The 17,620-nt window shown below is 49.8% G+C and overlaps 1 protein-coding gene across 5 annotated transcripts in view; it reads left to right on the top strand.

Moving 5' to 3' along the window:
* The window catches only part of STK10 (serine/threonine kinase 10), a 133,928-nt gene that overhangs the window by 56,973 nt on the left and 59,335 nt on the right, over window positions 1-17,620 (top strand). For all 5 annotated transcript variants that reach the window (XM_047787213.1, XM_047787303.1, XM_047787394.1 and 2 more), the window contains exons 3-4: window positions 8,006-8,054; window positions 16,139-16,288. In XM_047787213.1, the coding sequence (XP_047643169.1) occupies window positions 8,006-8,054; window positions 16,139-16,288 (199 nt within the window). The remainder of the gene's footprint in view (window positions 1-8,005; window positions 8,055-16,138; window positions 16,289-17,620) is intronic.

The raw sequence follows: 17,620 nt of genomic DNA, 5'->3' as shown, positions 1-17,620 counted from the left end.
GTGCTTATTGGCCATTTCTGTGTCTTTTTTGGAGAAACATGTATTAAAATCTACCTGTTTTTAAGTTGGTTATTTGTCCCTTTATCGTTTTATTCTAAGAATTCTCTATATACTCTGCATACTAGTCTCTTATCAAATATATGATAGGTAAACATGTTTCCCATTCTGTGGGCTGTCTTTTCACTTTTTTGGATAGTATCCATTGATACTGAAAAGCTTCTCATGTGGAAGAAGCCCAGCGTATCTGTTTTCTTTTATTGCTTGTGTTTTTGGTGTCATTTTGCTCACCCGAACATTACTCTACCCCTTGATACACACACACTCACAGGCCCTCAAAGCTTTTTTTTTTATTTTAGATGGGAGGATATATAAATAATTATATTTATAGTTATACCTCTTCTAAAAAATTCTCAGTGAAATACTCCATCTGTTTCAATCTGACCATCATTGACCATGCAAATCCCTAAAACCTCTTTGTCAGTCAATACCCAGGGCTTCTCAAACCATTGCTTGGTAAGGCTTACCAGGATAATCTTTATGGATGCTAGTCGGATTCCTTTCCACTGAGCCATGACGGGAACTCCACCAGGATGATCATGCACCCTGCCCAAGCCCCTAGCTCCTTGGTCAGGGGCAGGAAGTAAAAGGAACACTGATGATGAAATTCAGGTTAATTAAGGAATGTGAAAGAGATGGTAATTCTGCCACTTTGCCCCCAAGATTTCTCTCCCATCATCTTACATTATGTTTTTGTGGAAGAGAGATGTGACCCCCGGGTCCAGGCCTCTTGCTCTTTGGCAAATTCCTGTAGAACGGTGGTTCTCAAAAGTCTGGTCAAGGGACTAGCAGTAACATCCATAGGGTGTTTGTTAGAAATACAGATTCTGGGGAGTTCCTGTCGTGGCCCAGTGGATAACGAACCAACTAGGATCCATGAGGATGCAGATTCAGTTGCTGGTCTTGCTCAGTGGGTTAAGGATCTGGTGTTGCCATGAGCTGTGGTGTAGGTCATAGATGTGGCTCGGATCCCGCGTTGTGGTGGCTGTGGCGTAGGCAGGCAGCTATACCTCTGATTCGACCCCCTAGCCTGGGAACTTCTGTATGCCCTAAAAAAAAAAAAAAAAAAAAAAAAGAAAAGAAATACAGATTCTTGGATCCTCCCCAGACCTACTGAATCAGTAGGGGTGGGGCCTGATGGTCTGTGTTTTATGAAGTCTCCAGGTGATTCCCACGCACACTTAAGTTTGAGAACCTCTAGGGTAGAGTTTTTAGCTGGTACCACCCAGAGGTTCCTGGGAAAATCTTATTTATCCAATGAGATGGCATTCTCCTCCTTCTCCCTCACTGCCTTAATGCAGCCTTATCAGCTCTTGCCAAATGTGACATCAGATACTTCTGGTAACAAAGTAACAGAAAATCTTAGACTAATCTGAGAATTTGATTGGCTTGCATATTCTATTTGAAAAGTCCAGAGGGAGGTCAGGTTTTTTTTTTGGGGGGGGCGGGTGGTTCGAGCAGGGCTTTGTGCTCCTCTTCACATCAGCTTTGTCTTGACACTGACTTCCCTCATGGTTGCAAGGTGGCTGCCTGCAACCATCAGGACCCCATGCTTCCTCATTGGCTTCAGAGGGAGATATTGTGGTGTCTCACACCATTAGGCAGAACTCACCAGCCTTGCTCTGATTAGACCAGCCCTGAAACAGCCCTCAGGGCAAGAGGCACAGAATTTTTCTGCTTGGTTTAGGTGTCCTTTCCCTACTGGAGTTCACCCAGCTCTCATGGCTGTTTCACAAAGGGGAAGGAAAAATTGCTGGGTGTGCATGGGCAGGCAGCCGTGATGCATGCCCAGACACCAGGACCAATAAAACATCATTTTTGCAGTTTGCTCCAAATCCACTGTTCCTCTGCCTTTTTAGCCTTAGAGATACCCCTTTGGGGGGATCTTCTAAAGCAGAAACGTGGCTATGACAACCCTTGTTAAAATGCTTTGGTGCCTCTCCCCTCTTGCACATGCGCAGAGCTCTCATTAAGTTCATACTTTGAGATGTTCGAATTCTAGTTCTGGTTGACCTTTCGGGCTCATGCTTCCCATCCTTTTGAACCCTGTGGAATACTCCGCTGTTCCCCTGGTTCACACTTTTCTGTGCTGTCCTGACTCTGTGCTTGCTGTGTTTTGCCTGGAATGTTCTTGTCCTCTTTCACTTGGCACATTCATCTTTCAAAAGCCAGCCCAGATGTCTCCTCCTCTGGGAAGCCCTCCAGGATAGCTCCCGGCTGGGTCAACCACTGTGGCCACAGGCTTCTGGGTAACGCAGTCACAATGTGCCTCATCATTTACTTCTGCATCTGCCTCCGACTCTGGCCTTAGTGCAGGGACCTGTCTGAATCAGCTTGGGTCCCCAGGTCCCAGGTTAGTCATAGGCTGGGAGCTCAGATAGTGTTCGTTGATTGAATACTTCTTTTGTGCCTCCCACTCTGCCTAGCCATGTGGGCTGACTGGTAGACCCTCAGTTGCTAGTTGCTGATGGGTTAAACTGATCACAAACGTCCTTTCACCAGATCCTGAGAAAGCCTGGGCCACAGGCTGTTTGCTGCCCTCTCGAGGGAGTCAGGTGGACGAGTTGGTCCTTGATGTTGGGAGCTGTTGGATCTGGGTTTTAGTGAAGGTTCAGAGGCCATCAGCTTTGCACCCAGGAGCCCTGGATCCTGAGGAGCCTTCTTTCATCACAGGATGCCCTGGGCACGGTCCTGCTGGGCTTTCACTGTGGACAGGCACAGATACCGTACCCTGTTCAAAGAACAGATGCATCTGTTGCCATGGTGATTTTAGGGCAGTGCTTTCCATTAAAAAAAAGAAAGATTACTTCTAATATAAACTTTTTTTTTTTTTTTTTGGTCTTTTTAGGGCCACACCCACAACATATAGAGGTTCCCAGGCTAGGGGTCTAATCGGAGCTGTTGCTGCTGGCCTATACCACAGCCACAGCAACACAGGATCCGAGCCTTGTCTGCGACCTACACCACAGCTCACAGCAACACTGGATCCTTAACCCACTGAGCAAGGCCAGGGATTGAATCCGCATCCTCATGGTTCCTAGTCGGATTCATTTCCACTGAGCCAAGATGGAAGCTCTGAAAGGGACATTTAAAAAAAAATTTTTTTCTTTTTATGGGTGTACCTGTGGCATATGGAAGTTCCTGGGCCAGGGGTTGAATCGAAGCTGAAGCTGCAGCCTATGCCACAGCCATGGCAGCACCAGATCCAAGCAGCATCTGTGACCTATGCCACAGCTTGTGGCAATGCCAGATCCTTAACCCACTGAGCGAGGCCAGGGATCGAACCCGCATCTTCACAGGGACAATGTTGTGTCCTTAACCCGCAGAGCCACAATAGGAACTCCTAAAACATTTCTTTTGAAGTTAACTTTAAAAATTTTTTTATTGGAGTGTGGTTGACTTACAAAATTGTATTAGTTTCAGGAATTCCTGTTGTGGCTCAGCTATTAATGAATCCAGCTAGGATCCATGAGGATTCGGGTTCAATCCCTGGCCTTGCTCAGTGGGTTAAGGATCTGACATTGCCATGAGCCCTGGTGTAGGTCGCAGATGCGGCTCGGACTTGATGTTGTTGTGGCTGTGGTGTAGCCTGGCAGCTGTAGCTCTGATTCAACCCCCTAGCCTGGGAACCTCCATATGCTGCAAGTGCAGGCCTGAAAAGCAAAAAAAAAAAAAAAAAATTGTGTTAGTTTCAGGTGTACAGACAACGTGAGTCAGTTATACACATACCTATTCTTGTTCAGATTATTTCCCCATATAGCTTATCACAAAGTATTGAGTAGATTCCCCTGTGCTATGCAGTAGACCCTTGTCACCTATCTATTTTGTATATAGTAGTATATACATGTTAATCTCAACCTCCTAAGGGATTTTTTTTTTTTTTTGCATCACATAAAAGGCACCAAGATGTGAAACTTTTTAAACCAAAACCACACACAAAAAAAGCCACTTTCAAAAAAAGAAAGGAAAAGAAAAACCCAATTATATTTTGCAACATGTGCGAGGACAGTTGGTCAGTATTACAAAAAGTTGGTTAATGGTGCATGACTCGGACACATGCTCTGATCGACTCTAAGGACTGGGTGTGGGGCAGTGACCCTTAAAGACACTTCGTCAGCGTTCATATGCAAATTGTGAAATATTATAGGTTTACTCCTGGGTGAGAATTAAAAGTCAGTACATTTATTTATGGGAATAAGACCAAAGTGAAGCTCAGAGCTTCCCAGCAGCCAAGGCAAAAAAGTGAAAAATATAGGAAGTGCAGGGGATTCTGGAGCTCTTGAATTGCGGGAGGAAGCAAACCAGATTAGCAGAATGCTTGAGCTTTCCGAGTGCCCGCCTGGGAGAGGAAAGGTCATGGGGACCTTGTGTGAGGGCGATGGGTTAAGGGGCGGTTTGACTGGAAGATGCAGGAACTGCCTGGGTTTGGCCACTTCTCATACTGACTTGATACCAGCAGCGGGTGTGTGGATGAACTGCGGTTCTGGGAAGGCATATTTTTGGTAGAAAGCCTAAATAATGTGGTCTAAGTGGGACGCTTCCTAGCAATTTCCTTTGCTAGAGAGTCAACAAGTGAATATTAGTTGGTGTGACTTTTGCGTTGGGCATGTCACTGACTGTCTTGATGACACCGGAGGGAGAGAGGATTAGTGTCATTTTACAGATGAGGAAATCGAGGCTTGGGGACATGAAGTGTCTTACCTAGGGTCACAAAGGTGATTCAGTGGCACAATCTGGACTCGAACCTGTGCCTACCACTCCTTCCTCTTCAGCTGTCCCTGTTAGAGAGGGGAAGTGGCCAAGCTGTCCTGTGTCCACTGTATGTGAGGCTCGGGCCTCTTGCTTTATCAGTGTCATCTCATCCAGTCCTTAACAGTAGTTCTGAGGGGTCCACAGTGTTACCCCAATTTGCAGAGGGATAGGTCATTGCCAAGGCCGCACAGAAGAGTGGTGGGTGGAGACTCGGAGCATGAGCAGGGGTTTCCAACCAGGGGTTGGGGGTGAGACTTCAGGGTGAGCAAGAATCACATACAAACATTTGTTCATATTTGCATTTTTGTGGGTGAGAAGAGAGCAGATGGCTTTCATGGGGCCTCAAAAAAAAAAGAAAAAACCCCAAAAACCCCACACCACCAAAATAAACAGAGCCTGAACCTCTAGAGTCAGGATGGAGTGACAGCAACAGCTCATACTGATGGAGCCTCACCTGGATGCCTGTGTCCTGGCAAGGCCGGGATGACTGTCGCTCCTATGCGGTTTGGCCGTGGATCCCACCATCCCACAGGCTGCTGACTAGTAAGTGGCCGTGTGTGGTAACTAAGTTTTGCTTCTTTTCTGCTATCACCCCTTGTGGCTGGGCTTTTTCTGTCAATTCATAGGATTAGCGGTTCTCTTTTGTGGAGCTGAGTTATTTTTATTTTTTTTTAGGGCTGCACCTGAGGCATATGGAGGTTGCCCACACTAGGGCTCGCATCAGAGCTGCACCCCCCACCCCCCCGTGCCCCAGCAACTCAGAGCTGCCTCTGTGAGCTACCCCACAGCTCATGGCAATGCCAGATCCCTAACCCACTGAGCGAGGCCAGGGATCGAACCTGTGTCCTCGCTGAACCATGGCGGGCACTCCCTGAGAATTATTAAAAGACAGAATGATACGCTGAGCTTCAAGATGTCGATGCTTGTGTCCGGGTCACCTTGACCCCTGGGAACAAGCGTGTTTGGTTGGTGGTTGCTTAAATGAACAAACGAATGAGTGAGGGGGTGATCGGAAGAAAGAGGTACCGTTTCCTCTTATTCTGGGTTGCAGGACATTAATCCATGTCTGGTGACTTGTATTTTTGGACGATGGTCACCATAGTGGGTAGTGGTAGAGAGTAGTCTGGTCCAGGCAGGGCCAAATTGACCTCAGGAGCGTCAGAGGCCATGTCCTTCTCCCCAGCAGGTGACGTGTGAGCAGCGGGGGCAGCCCCCTGCATTGACCCCTCCCGTGGCATGTAGCCTTGCATGGTGTGTGGCAGGCCTGTCTGCTGCCCTGGGCCGTCTTGCCATCCCTGGTACCCAGAATCTCTGGTGTCCCTGGCCCAGCTTGAAGCCCCCTACTTGACCTGCTGTGGTTTCTTGCCCCCAGAGGTGGCTTATCCCCCTAAACATAGCTCAGAGGTGGGACCTAGGTAAGAGCCACAGTATCACCAAACCCATCTTACAGATGACAGAGTGGAAGTGACTTGCCCAAGGTCATGTAGTGAGCCATAGGCTTGGAATTTGGTCCAGCCCGCATCACTGCATCTTCATACTCACATCGCCAGGAAGCCTCTGGAAGGTCGGCCACAAGCTTGGAGGCCTCATCAAAACACGGAGGCCATGCCTCTCTCCTCTGGCTGGAGAGCTGGCTCTGGCCCAACTGGGTCATGGCTGAGGTCTTTTCTACCTACAGTGATGGGCCGCCTCGACTGCCCCACAGCCACGGTGTCCGCCTCTGCTGAGCTTGGGTGGAGGGACTTTACGGCACGCAGGGGCCAGGAGCCAGGAGGTGGAGGAGGTGCGGGGAGTGCCTGGAAGCTGGTGTCACTTCCTGCTTCCCCACCCACCCCTGTCCATACAGTAAGAAAACAGAGAGGCGTTCCCGTCACGGCTCAGCAGAAACGAATCTGACTGGCATCCATGAGGATGCAGGTTTGATCCCTGGCCTCGCTCAGTGGATTAAGGATCCTGTATTGCTGTGAGCTGGGGTGTGGGTCACAGATGTGACTCAGATTTGGCATGGCTGGGACTGTGGCATAGGCCAGTGGCTACAGTATCGATTCAACCCCTAGCCTGGGGATCTCCATATGCCACAGGTGTGGCCCTAAAAAAAAAAAAAAAAAAAAGTAGAGAGAAAGAGAGAAAACATCTTCTCAAAATGAGGGGAGCCACAGTGGGCCAGAAGGAGTGAAGATGGGAGTGACCCGGGGGTGGGGCTGTGTCAATGTCCGTGGCACTTTTTACTCTAATTGGCCTTTTCCATCCGCCGCACTGGGCTGGGAGCCCCTTGAGGGTCTGGATCTGGTGGTTCTCCTAGGGCCCGCTGCCTCCTGGGTGTGTGTTGAATGAATGAATGAATGAATGCCCTGGGGTTAGGAAACCTGCTCTCCAGTCCAGGAGCTGCTAGACAACCGCGTGGGCTTGGTCCATTGCAGCCCCTCTGTGGGCTTCGGTTCTCCACCTGAGCTGGTGGTCAAGGCTTGATGTGTGGGCCAGGGCACCAGGCTCCGGAAGATGCAAGGAGGCCAGAGACAGGTGCTGGGATCCTGTGAGGACTTGGTCGGCTTGTTTTGCTGGTGGGAGACTCCTGGCTGTGGATCGTGGGAGGCCGGGGGACTGGCTGGGGGTGGGGGTGAGGGGCAGGCAGGGCGGGCCAGATAGCAAGAGGAGGGGGCAAGCCTGGCTGAAAAGGCGGGTTTCCATGGCACCTTGGTTTTTCTTTTCTTTTTTTTGGCTTTTTGCCTTTTCTAGGGCTGCTCCCACAGCATATGGAGGTTCCCAGGCTAGGGGTCCAATCGGAGCTGTAGCCTCTGGCCTACGCCAGAGCCACGGCAACTCAGGATCTGAACCGCGTCTGCAACCTACACCACAGCTCATGGCAACGCTGGATCCTTAACCCACTGAGCAAGGGCAGGGATTGAACCCGCAACCTCATGGTTCCTACTCGGATTTGTTAACCACTGCACCGTGACGGGAACTCTGGCAACTTGGTTTTTCTTTTCCTGAAAGATGAAGTGTCCCCAAGCAATGCCTGGGTGGCAAGAGCCTCCTGTGAGAACTGGGGTCTGATTGGAGGGGCTGGGGGGTGCGGACTGGACAGACCCGGGGCCGGAGGAAGAGGGGGCCAGGAGCAGGGGCACTGGCTGCTGGCAGACCTCCCTGGGGACTGTGCCCTCCTGCTGATTGTCACTTGGCCTTGTTTTCTCTGCAGATCATGATCGAGTTCTGTCCCGGGGGAGCTGTGGACGCCATCATGCTGGGTGAGTCTTCCTTGATCCCAGGCAGCGGGGCCGGGCTTGGCTCAGCCTAGGCCTGGAGTCCGTCACCCCCCTCCCCACCCGCCCCCCGTAATTCCTGTGGCCCATTTTGAGTGCCTCCCGACTCTGTCCCCTCTTGGGATCAGGGGTTGGGTTGCTGGAGAGGATGCAGGACACTCGGAAGAACAACACCTCTTGTTGAAAAAGCCCCGTGTCCTTGAGCGGCTCCCTGATTCCCTCAAGCCCTTTTGGCCTAAGACAGCTGTGCTGCCCCTTTGCCAGACCCCACAGCACTCTCAGGAGGTGAAAATGAGATACCGGGGAGGGTCTTTGAAAAGTGGGGGTCACCACTTGTTTTCTAAGAGCTCAGTGGGGAAGTTGCTAGGTCTTGATGTCCCAGGCAAGCTTGAGTTACAACAGCAAATTCAAATATATATATTTATTTATTTATTTTATGGCCGCATCCTCAGCACCTGGAAGTCCTGGGCCAGGGATTGAATCCGAGTCATAGCTGCGCCCTGTGCCACAGCTGTGACAACACTGGATCGTTTCACGCACTGCACTGGGCCAGGGCTGGAACCCATGTCTCTGTAGCTACTCAAGCTGCTGCAGTCAGATTCTTAACCTACCGTGCCACAGTGGGAACTCCCCCCAGATCTATTAGGAGTCACCATATTTTGTGAATGGTTACCATGTGCCAGATGTTGTGGCAGCTGCTTTCAGGTATATCATCCTCATGTATAAAGACAAAAAGAGCTTCTCTGTTTTATGACCAGACCAGTGCTTAGAGAGGTTAAGGAGCTCGCCCAGAGTCACACAGCAGAGCTGAGATGTGACCCCAGGTCTGGGGGACGCTGTCCCTCATGGCCACCCGCCCTGCATCATGCCCTGCTTTTGCCAGCCTGGTGGGCAGCGAGTGAGAAGCGGCTGAGGGTCTGTGGCCTGGAAGGCTGAGTGACATGTCCAGGACTCGGGGGCAGCTCAGGAGAGGAGAGGAGCTCGGTGTGATGCAGCGTGTTCTTACTGTGAAGAAGGTATTTCCCCCTGAGTTTATCTCAGGAATGTCCCAACTTCCACGACAGCCCTCTCCTGTCCTGAGCTATAGAAATGCTGGCCTTCCTTGCAGAGGAAGTGCCAAGCTGGGCAAATGTCAGTAGGGACCAGGATGTGAGCATTTGTGACATGGCCCTTGGGTGCCTTTTCTCAGCAGAGATTGCCTTTGAAGATTTTCATTGTTCTGGGTAGAATATGACCAAAAAAAAAAAGGTCATTTTGTCTGACTTGAGATGCACTAGGTAAGGACCATTCAGTCCAGTTTGGGGTGGGGGAGAGTTCCTGTTGTGGCTTAGCGGGTTACAATCCCGACTAGTATCCATGAGGATGTGGGTTTGATCCCTGGCCTCAGTGGGTTAAGGATCTGGCATTGCCATGAGCTGTGGTGTAGGTTGCAGACACGGCTTGAATCCTTTGTTGCTATGGCTGTGGCTTAGACCGGCAGCGGCAGCTCCAAACTTATATGTTACAGGTGCAGCCCTAAGAAACACCACCACCAACAAAAACCAGTTTAGGGGGAAAAAAGTGGGGGGGATATAGAGGGCTAATTTTTTTTTTCTCAAATAGCTGAAAAGCTTAAGGGTGGCTGGCTTCAGGCACAGCATGATCTAGGAGTTTTTTTAAAACGTCATAAGACCTTGGTTTCCTTTTCCAACTCTTGGCTCTACTTTCCTCTGTGTTGGCCCCATTCTCGCGCTGAGTTTTTTGTTCTTGGCAACAAGATGGCTTTGGGAGCTGCAGCTGTCACATCTGAATGCCACGTAGCAGGGCAGAAGAAGGGAAGCTGGGACAGCTCCACAAAACCACATCCCACTGCCACTCTTCTACGGACACAACACAGAAGCCTCACATGACACCTCCACTTTCATCACTGGTTAAGACGTAGTGATCCAGAGCTATACTGAAGCCTGGGAAATGTGGTCATCTAGCTGATTGGCCATTTGTTCAGATATTTAAAAAGAAGGCTAGCAGCCTCTCCCTCTCTTGGTCCACCGCTTAGCTGGATGAGGCCTGGAAGAGGATGTCAGAGGGGAAAGAGGCATTGATGAAGCCCCTGTCCTTGACTTCATTGGTGGCGGGGGTGTGACCCCGGCCGTGGCTCAGCCCACAGGCCACCCCACTCCGGGCTCTCCCTATCTCGGTTCTCCCGGTGGAACTGCCTCTACACCCCGAAGCGGCTTGCTCCTTTTTAGTGGCAGCTGTTAAAGAAAAAGTGCCATCCGCAGTCTAGAAATCCAGGCAGGAGATGAGAAGCTGGGGTGGGGAGCGCTGACACAGAGAGAGCCAGGTCTGGCTGCAGTCTGTGGCCAGGACTTGACTCTGCCGTGGATCCCGCCTGCTTAGAGGGCCCTTCTGCCCGAGGTTGTCTCCCATCCATTGCCTTGCAGAGTTGAGTAGGGCGATGAGCCTGAGCTTGGGGTCCAGGGTTCCTCAGGTCCGCACACGTTCTGTGGCTTGGTAGCTGCGGGGTGCAGGGCTGGCCCTTTGATGACACGGGGAGAACATGCGTTCAGCATGTCGCCATATGGCTGTTTTAGTTTGTTAACACCCAGTGTTCGTTCTGATCCTGTTGGCCAGGCCTTGCTGGCTGTTAAAATTTTGGCTCTCAGCCTTCCTGCAGAACAGAAGGATGAGGGGCGGGTGGGATGTGGTTTCAAAGGGGATTTAGATTCATCTGCAGTGTTGTGACTTTTTTTATTAAGAAGAAAATATTCGAATTCCTGTTGTGGCTCAGCAGTAACTAACCTGACACTAGTCTGTGAGGATGCGGGTTTGATCCTTGGCCTCGCTGGGTGGGTTAAGGATCCCATGTTGCTGTGACTGTGGTGTAGGCTGGCAGCTGCAGCCCTGAATTGATCCCTAGCCAGGGAACTTCTATATGCTATGGGTGTAGCCCTAAAAAGACAAAAAAAAAAAAAAAAGAAGAAGAAAGTATTCATGTATTGCTGTGCAATCATAAATTCATTTAAAAAATTTATCATACTGTATGATTCCAATTATATGACTTTCTAAAAAATGAAACTATAGGGATAGGGAGATAGGAATTAAATTATGATTGCTTCGGGGCTGGAGTGGGAGTGAAAGCAGCACAGGAAGGGATAGAAATATGTATTCTATATCTAAATTGTGGTGCTGTTTGTGTGACTGCATACAGTGCCAAAATTCATACAACTGTGCATCCAAAAAAGGTGAATATACTGTATGTAAATTATATCTCAATAAACTGGACTTTAGAAATGCGTCATATGAGAGTTCCTGTTGTGGCTCAGTGGGTTAAGGACGTCTCTGTGAGGATGCAGGTTTGATCCCTGGCCTTGCTCAGTGAGTTAAGGAGCCAGCATTGCCCAGGAATGTCCATATGCCGCATGTGCAGCTGCAAAAAGAAAAAAGAAAATGTGTTATATCTACCTCCCTCAATGAATTATTGTAAAGACTAAGTGAACTAAAGCACCCAAATCCTTAGCCCTGTGCCCTGTGCATCGTAAAGGCTCAGAAATAGTGATGTTGAGGAGTTTGGAGTTCCCGTCGTGGCGCAGCAGAAACGAATCCGACTAGGAACCATGAGGTTGTGGGTTTGATCCCTGGCCTCGCTCAGTGGGTTAAGGATCCGGCATTGCCATGAGCTGTGGTGTAGGTCGCAGACGCTGCTCGGATCTGGCGTTGCTGTGGCTGTGGTGTAGGCTGGCAGCTGTAGCTCCTATTCCACCCCTAGCCTGGGAACCTCCATATGCCATGAGTGTGGCCCTAAAAAAAAAAAAATAGTGATGTCGAAATCATCATCACATTCCTTTGCTTGTCCCTGTTTCATTTATGTAAGTAAATCAGACATGAGCCAGATATATTTTTGACATTTAAAAAAGTTGCTGCACATGATACAACATCATCTCAAGACCAGCGTAACAGGAATTACCTTTTTTTAAATAATGATTTTTATTTTTTCCATTATAGCTGGTTTACAGTGTTCTATCGATTTTCTGCTGTACAGCAAGGTGACCCAGTCACACATACATGTATACACTCTTTTTTCTCACATTATCATGCTCCATCATAAGTGACTATACATAGTTCCCAGTGCTACACAGCAGGATCTCATTGCTTATCCACTCCAAAAGCAATAGTTTGCATTTATCTCATTGCTTATCCACTCCAAAAGCAATAGTTTGCATTTATTAACCCCAAATTCCCAACCCATCACACTCCCTCCCCCTTGGCAACCACAAGTCTGTTCTCCATGTCCATGATTTTTTTTTCTGTGGAAAGGTTCATTTGTGCCCTATATTAGATTCCAGATATAAGTGATAGCATGTGGTATTTGTCTTTCTATTTCTGACTTACTTCACTTAGTATGAGAGTCTCTAGTTCCATCCATGCTGCTGCAAATGGTATTATTTTGTTCTTTTTTATGGCTGAGTAGTAGTCCATTGTGTATATATACCACATCTTCCTAATCCAATCACCTGTCAACGGACATTTGGGTTGTTTCCATGTCTTGGCTATTGTGAATAGTGCTGCAATGAACATGTGGGTGCATGTGTCTTTTTCAAGGAAAGTTTTGTCCACTTTGCCCAAGACATATGGTGGTTTTATGAAGAGTTTTCTCAAGTAGCTTCATACTGTTGTCCATAGTGGTTGTACCAATTTACGTTCCCACCAGCATTGCAGGAGGGTTCCCTTTTTCCACACTCCCTCCAGCATTTGTTATTTGTGGACTTCTTAAAGATGGCCATTCTGACTGGTGTGAGGTGGTATCTCGTGGTAGTTTTGATTTGCATTTCTCTTATAATCAGTGATGTTGAGCATTGTTTCAAGTGCTTGTTGGCCATCTGTATATCTTCCTTGGAGAACAGTCCATTCAGGTCTTTTGCCCATTTTTCCATTGGGTGATTGGCTTTTTTGCTGTTGAGCTGTATAAGTTGTTTGTATATTTTAGAAGTTAAACCCTTGTCAGTTGCATTGTTTGAAACTATTTGCTCCCATTCTCTAAGTTGCCTTTTTTTTTTTTTTAATGGTTTCCTTTGCTGTGCAAAATCTTGTCAGTTTGATTAGGTCCCATTTGGTTTATTTTTGCTTTTATTTCTGTTGCCTTGGGAGACTGACCTGAGAAAACATTGGTAAGGTTGATGTCAGGGAATGTTTTGCCTGTGTTCTCTTCCAGGAGTTTGATGGTGTCTTGTCTTACATTTAAGTCTTTAAGCCATTTGGAGTTTATTTTAGTGCATGGTGTGAGGGTGTGTTCCAGTTTCATTGCTTTGCATGCAGCTGTCCAGTTTTCCCAGCAACACTTGCTGAAAAGACTGACTTTTTCCCATTTTATATTCTTGCCTCCTTTGTTGAGGATTAATTGACCGTAGGTGTCTGGGTTTATTTCTGGGTTCTCTATGCTGTTCCATTGGTCTGTTTGTCTGTTTTGGTACCTGTACCACACTGTTTTGATGACTGTGGCTTTGTAATATTGCCTGAAGTCCAGGAGAGTTATGCCTCCCGCTTGGTTTTTATTCCTCAGGATTGCTTTGGCAATTCTGGGTCTTTTGTGGTTCCATATAAATTTGTGCATTGTTTGTTCTAGTTCTATGAAAAATGTCCTGGGTGATTTGATAGGGCTTGCACTGAATCTGTAGATTGCTTTGGGTAGTATGGCCATTTTTACAATATTAATTTTTCCAGCCCTGGAGCAGGAACTGTCTTAGGAATCACCCTTTATTGCCTGTGCTCCCTGCTGAGATGTGATCGTGCTTTATTGCTGGAACCATGTCTACGTCTGTCACCATCATCCCATTTTACAGACCGGGAAATGGAGATGCAGGGAGATAGAGTGACTTGGCAGAAACCACACAGCCAGTAAGAGGCAGCGCCTGATTTAGGTGCAGTCTCTGTGGCCCCGAAGTCCCTGTAGGCTCTGAGCCTGTCCCCCAGTGAGGGAGACATGGGGGTTGAGGATGAGGCTGCAGGGAGGGGGATCAGTCGTGGATCCAGAGAGAGGGACCCCTGGAGTTCCCGGTTGTGGCTCAGTGGGTAACAAATCTGACTAGGAACCATGGAATTGTGGGTTCGATCCCTGGCCTCGCTCAGTGGGTTAAGGAACCAGCATTGCTGTGAGCTGCGATGTAGGTCGCAGACGCGGCTTGGATCCCGAGTTGCTGTGGCTGTGGTGTAGGCCGGTGGGTACAGCTCCGATTAGACCCCAAGCCTGGGAACTTCCATATGCCGTGGGTGTGGCCCAAAAAGGACAAAAAAACAAAAGCAGAAACAAAAAAACAAACAAGAAAACAAGAGAGAGGGACCTCTGGTCCGGGAGCCCTGCTCTGGGGCCAGGCTTCCCGGGACAGTGCAATGGCACCTCTACCCTGGCTGGCATGTTTGTCTTTACCAAGTGGGGGGATCTGACCTTGTGGATTTCCCCAGGTGCCACGGGGGCACTGAGAATGCTGCTCCAGCCAGCGGGAGGCTGTGGGGCAGTGCCAGCCTGGGAGCCTGCAGCAGGAGGGCCCAGCAGGCAGCACTGAGTGTCACCTCAGCACAGGGGGCTTGGGCGGCAGCAAGAACTAAATAATCACCATGGCCGGCAGGGCAGTGAGCATGAGACGTTGTCCTGGACTCTTCTCATGCCCTTCCTGCCACCACACCTGCTCAGTCCCATGCTATTTTGTTCCCGCCTCCTAACTCCAGTTAGGAATCCTGCTTCTTTGAAGCCGTGGCCACCTTCTAGCCCCCCTAGACCACTGTGTGGCCCCCAGCTGAGCCCCCTGCCTGCTCTTATTCCCCTGCAAGATCTGCACTGGGAGGAATTTTTTTTTCTTTTTCTTTTATGGCCGTGCCCACCAAAGTTCCTGGGCCAGGGATCAAACCCATGCCACAGTAGCAACCCAAGCCGTCACAGTGACAATGCTGGATCCTTAACCCGCTGAGGTACAAAAGAACTCCCAGGAGGGATTTTTTTAAATGCAAGACCCAGATGGTGGAGTTCCCGTCGTGGCGCAGTGGTTAACAAATCCGACTAGGAACCATGAGGTTGCAGGTTCGATCCCTGGCCTTGCTCAGTGGTTAAGGATCTGGTGTTGCCGTGAGCTGTGGTGTAGGTTGCAGACGCGGCTTGGATCCCCCGTTGCTGTGGCTCTGGCGTAGGCCGGCAGCTACAGCTCCGATTCAACCCCTAGCCTGGGAACCTCCATATGCTGCGGGAGCAGCCCTAGAAAAAGGCAAAAAGACCCAGGTGGTATCTCTGCTCAGCTCAGAGCCTCTCCCTGACCCACCCATTGTATTTCAAGGAAAATGCAGCCTCCACAGCCCCTGCCGACCTCTGACCCCCACATGTTTCCCTGCCAGCCAAACAGGGTTCTTTGCACATGCTGTTTCCCTGCGTGCAATGCTCTTCTTTGCCCTCCTCACTTCCGTCCATCCCTGTCACGTCTCTGGCACCACCACCAACAGCCAGTTGACGTTTCTTCAACACCAGGCTTTGGCTTTGGCTGGTTCCTTGACCTGGAATATGCCCTGGCCCCACCTTTTCTTCTCAAACACCTTTGAGACACAGCTCGAATGCCCTCTCCTCTAGGGAGCCTCCTGATTCCAGGGTGGAGGGGGCTGCTGCCCATCCTGCCCTCCCACACACCCTGACCCCTCCCTGCCCCACTCTGCATCCCCGCACCCGGCTCAGAGCCCCACACTCAGTGCCTGCTGACAGAATGGGCCTCTGCCCCTCAGAAGGGTCATGTTTGCCAACCTGGGCTCTGAAGCCAGGCTGTCTGGTTTGAATCTCAAATCCGTGACACCCTACTGTGTGACCTTGGACATTTGACTTGACCTCTCTGAGCCTCAGTTTCCTCACCTGCGAAATGGGGTCATAGTTGTGCCTGCTTTTACGGGTACCATGAGGATGAAGTGGGTAATGTGTGAAGTGCTTGGAAGTGAACTTGGTCCAGATGATGCTCGGTGATGTTGGCGGCTTGTGTCTTTTTTGCACCTGGCGTGGGCCTGACGTTGAGTTGCCTGTGGTGAGAGCTTGCTGAAATGATGGCTTCTCCTCTCTTCTCCAGAGCTGGACAGAGGCCTCACCGAGCCCCAGATTCAGGTGGTTTGTCGCCAGATGCTGGAAGCCCTCATGTTCCTGCACAGCAAGAAGATCATCCACCGCGATCTGAAAGCTGGCAACGTGCTGATGACTCTGGAGGGAGACATCAGGCTGGGTAAGGGGCGTCTGCGGGCGAGGTGGAAGGTGCAGCTCTCCCGGGGTGTCAGCCTGGCCTCTGCGGGCAGGAGGGAGCTGGTGGGGGATCCACACTCCCACGGCCACTGGGATGTCGAGGTCCTCCCCAGTCTTCCCCGGGCCTCGGGGCCGAAGTTCCCACTGTGATTCCATCTAACCCATAGTTCTCAACTGAGGGTGGTTTTGGCCCCCAGGGACATCTTTTTTTTTTTTTTTTTTGGTCTTTTAGGGGCCACACCTGTGGCATATGAAGGTTCCCAGGCTAGGGGTCGAATCGGAGCTGTAGCTGACAGTGTACACCCCAGCCACAGTGACACCGGATTTGAGCCGTGTCTGTGACCTACACCACAGCTCATGTCAACACCGGATCCTTAACCCACTGAGTGAGGCCAGGGATCAAACCTGTGTCCTCGTGGATACTAGTCAGATTCGTTTCCGCTACGCCATGACGGGAACGCCCTCAGGGACATCTTTGGTTGTCACGGCTGGGGGTGGAGGGAGACCGCTGGTATCTGGTGGGCCCAACCCCCTGCAGCGCACAGGACAGCCCTTCGCTATAAGAGTGATCCGGCTGACAGGACAGCAGCAGGCTTCGTGTACAAAATTCACACAGTACGTGAAGGTTTAAAGGGAGAGCCAGAAAGTGCCTGTAATCTCATTATCCAGCCCTTGGCCCTAGTTGTGATCCCAGATACCTCTGCCTGCATCTCTGTCAGTAGAAGGATGTGCAGATGCAGAGGATGTAGGGGTGATATTAAGAGCAGAGAAAAGGGCATTCCCGTTGTGGCTCAACAGGCTAAGGACCTGACACTGCCTCTGTGAGGATACAAGTTCGATCCCCGGCCTTGCTCAGTGGGTTCAGGATCTGGTGTTGCCATAAGCTTCAGTGTGGGTCACGGATGCGGCTCAGATCCCAAGTTACTGTGGCTGTAGCATAGGCCAGCAGCTGCAGCTCTGTCTTGACCCCCAGCCTGGGATCTTCCATATGCTGCAGGCACAGCCCCAAAAAGAAAAAAAAAAAAGACAGTAGAGAGATGGTTTACTGTTTGACTACTTTCAACTGCATTTTCTAACATCCTCGTTTGATAATTAAGTAGTTCATTGAGCGGCACCCTCTCCTCTTCCTCAGCTGTGTCCTTGCAACAAAGTGACACTTCCAACAAAGTGTCACTGTTTACCATTCCTGTAGTGGTTACCTTCGTCTCTTTAAGGAACATTTTAATTATGTCTGCAAGAAACCGCCCCACTGTTGAGCCCCAGGTTGAGAAATGCAGGGATGGTGATGAGAGTTGGAACAGACATGGTACACGGT

The sequence above is a fragment of the Phacochoerus africanus genome, chromosome 1 (genome assembly GCF_016906955.1).
Source record: "Phacochoerus africanus isolate WHEZ1 chromosome 1, ROS_Pafr_v1, whole genome shotgun sequence".
NCBI classification, from domain to species: Eukaryota; Metazoa; Chordata; class Mammalia; order Artiodactyla; family Suidae; genus Phacochoerus; species Phacochoerus africanus.
This window is presented reverse-complemented; position numbering and strand designations above follow the sequence as displayed.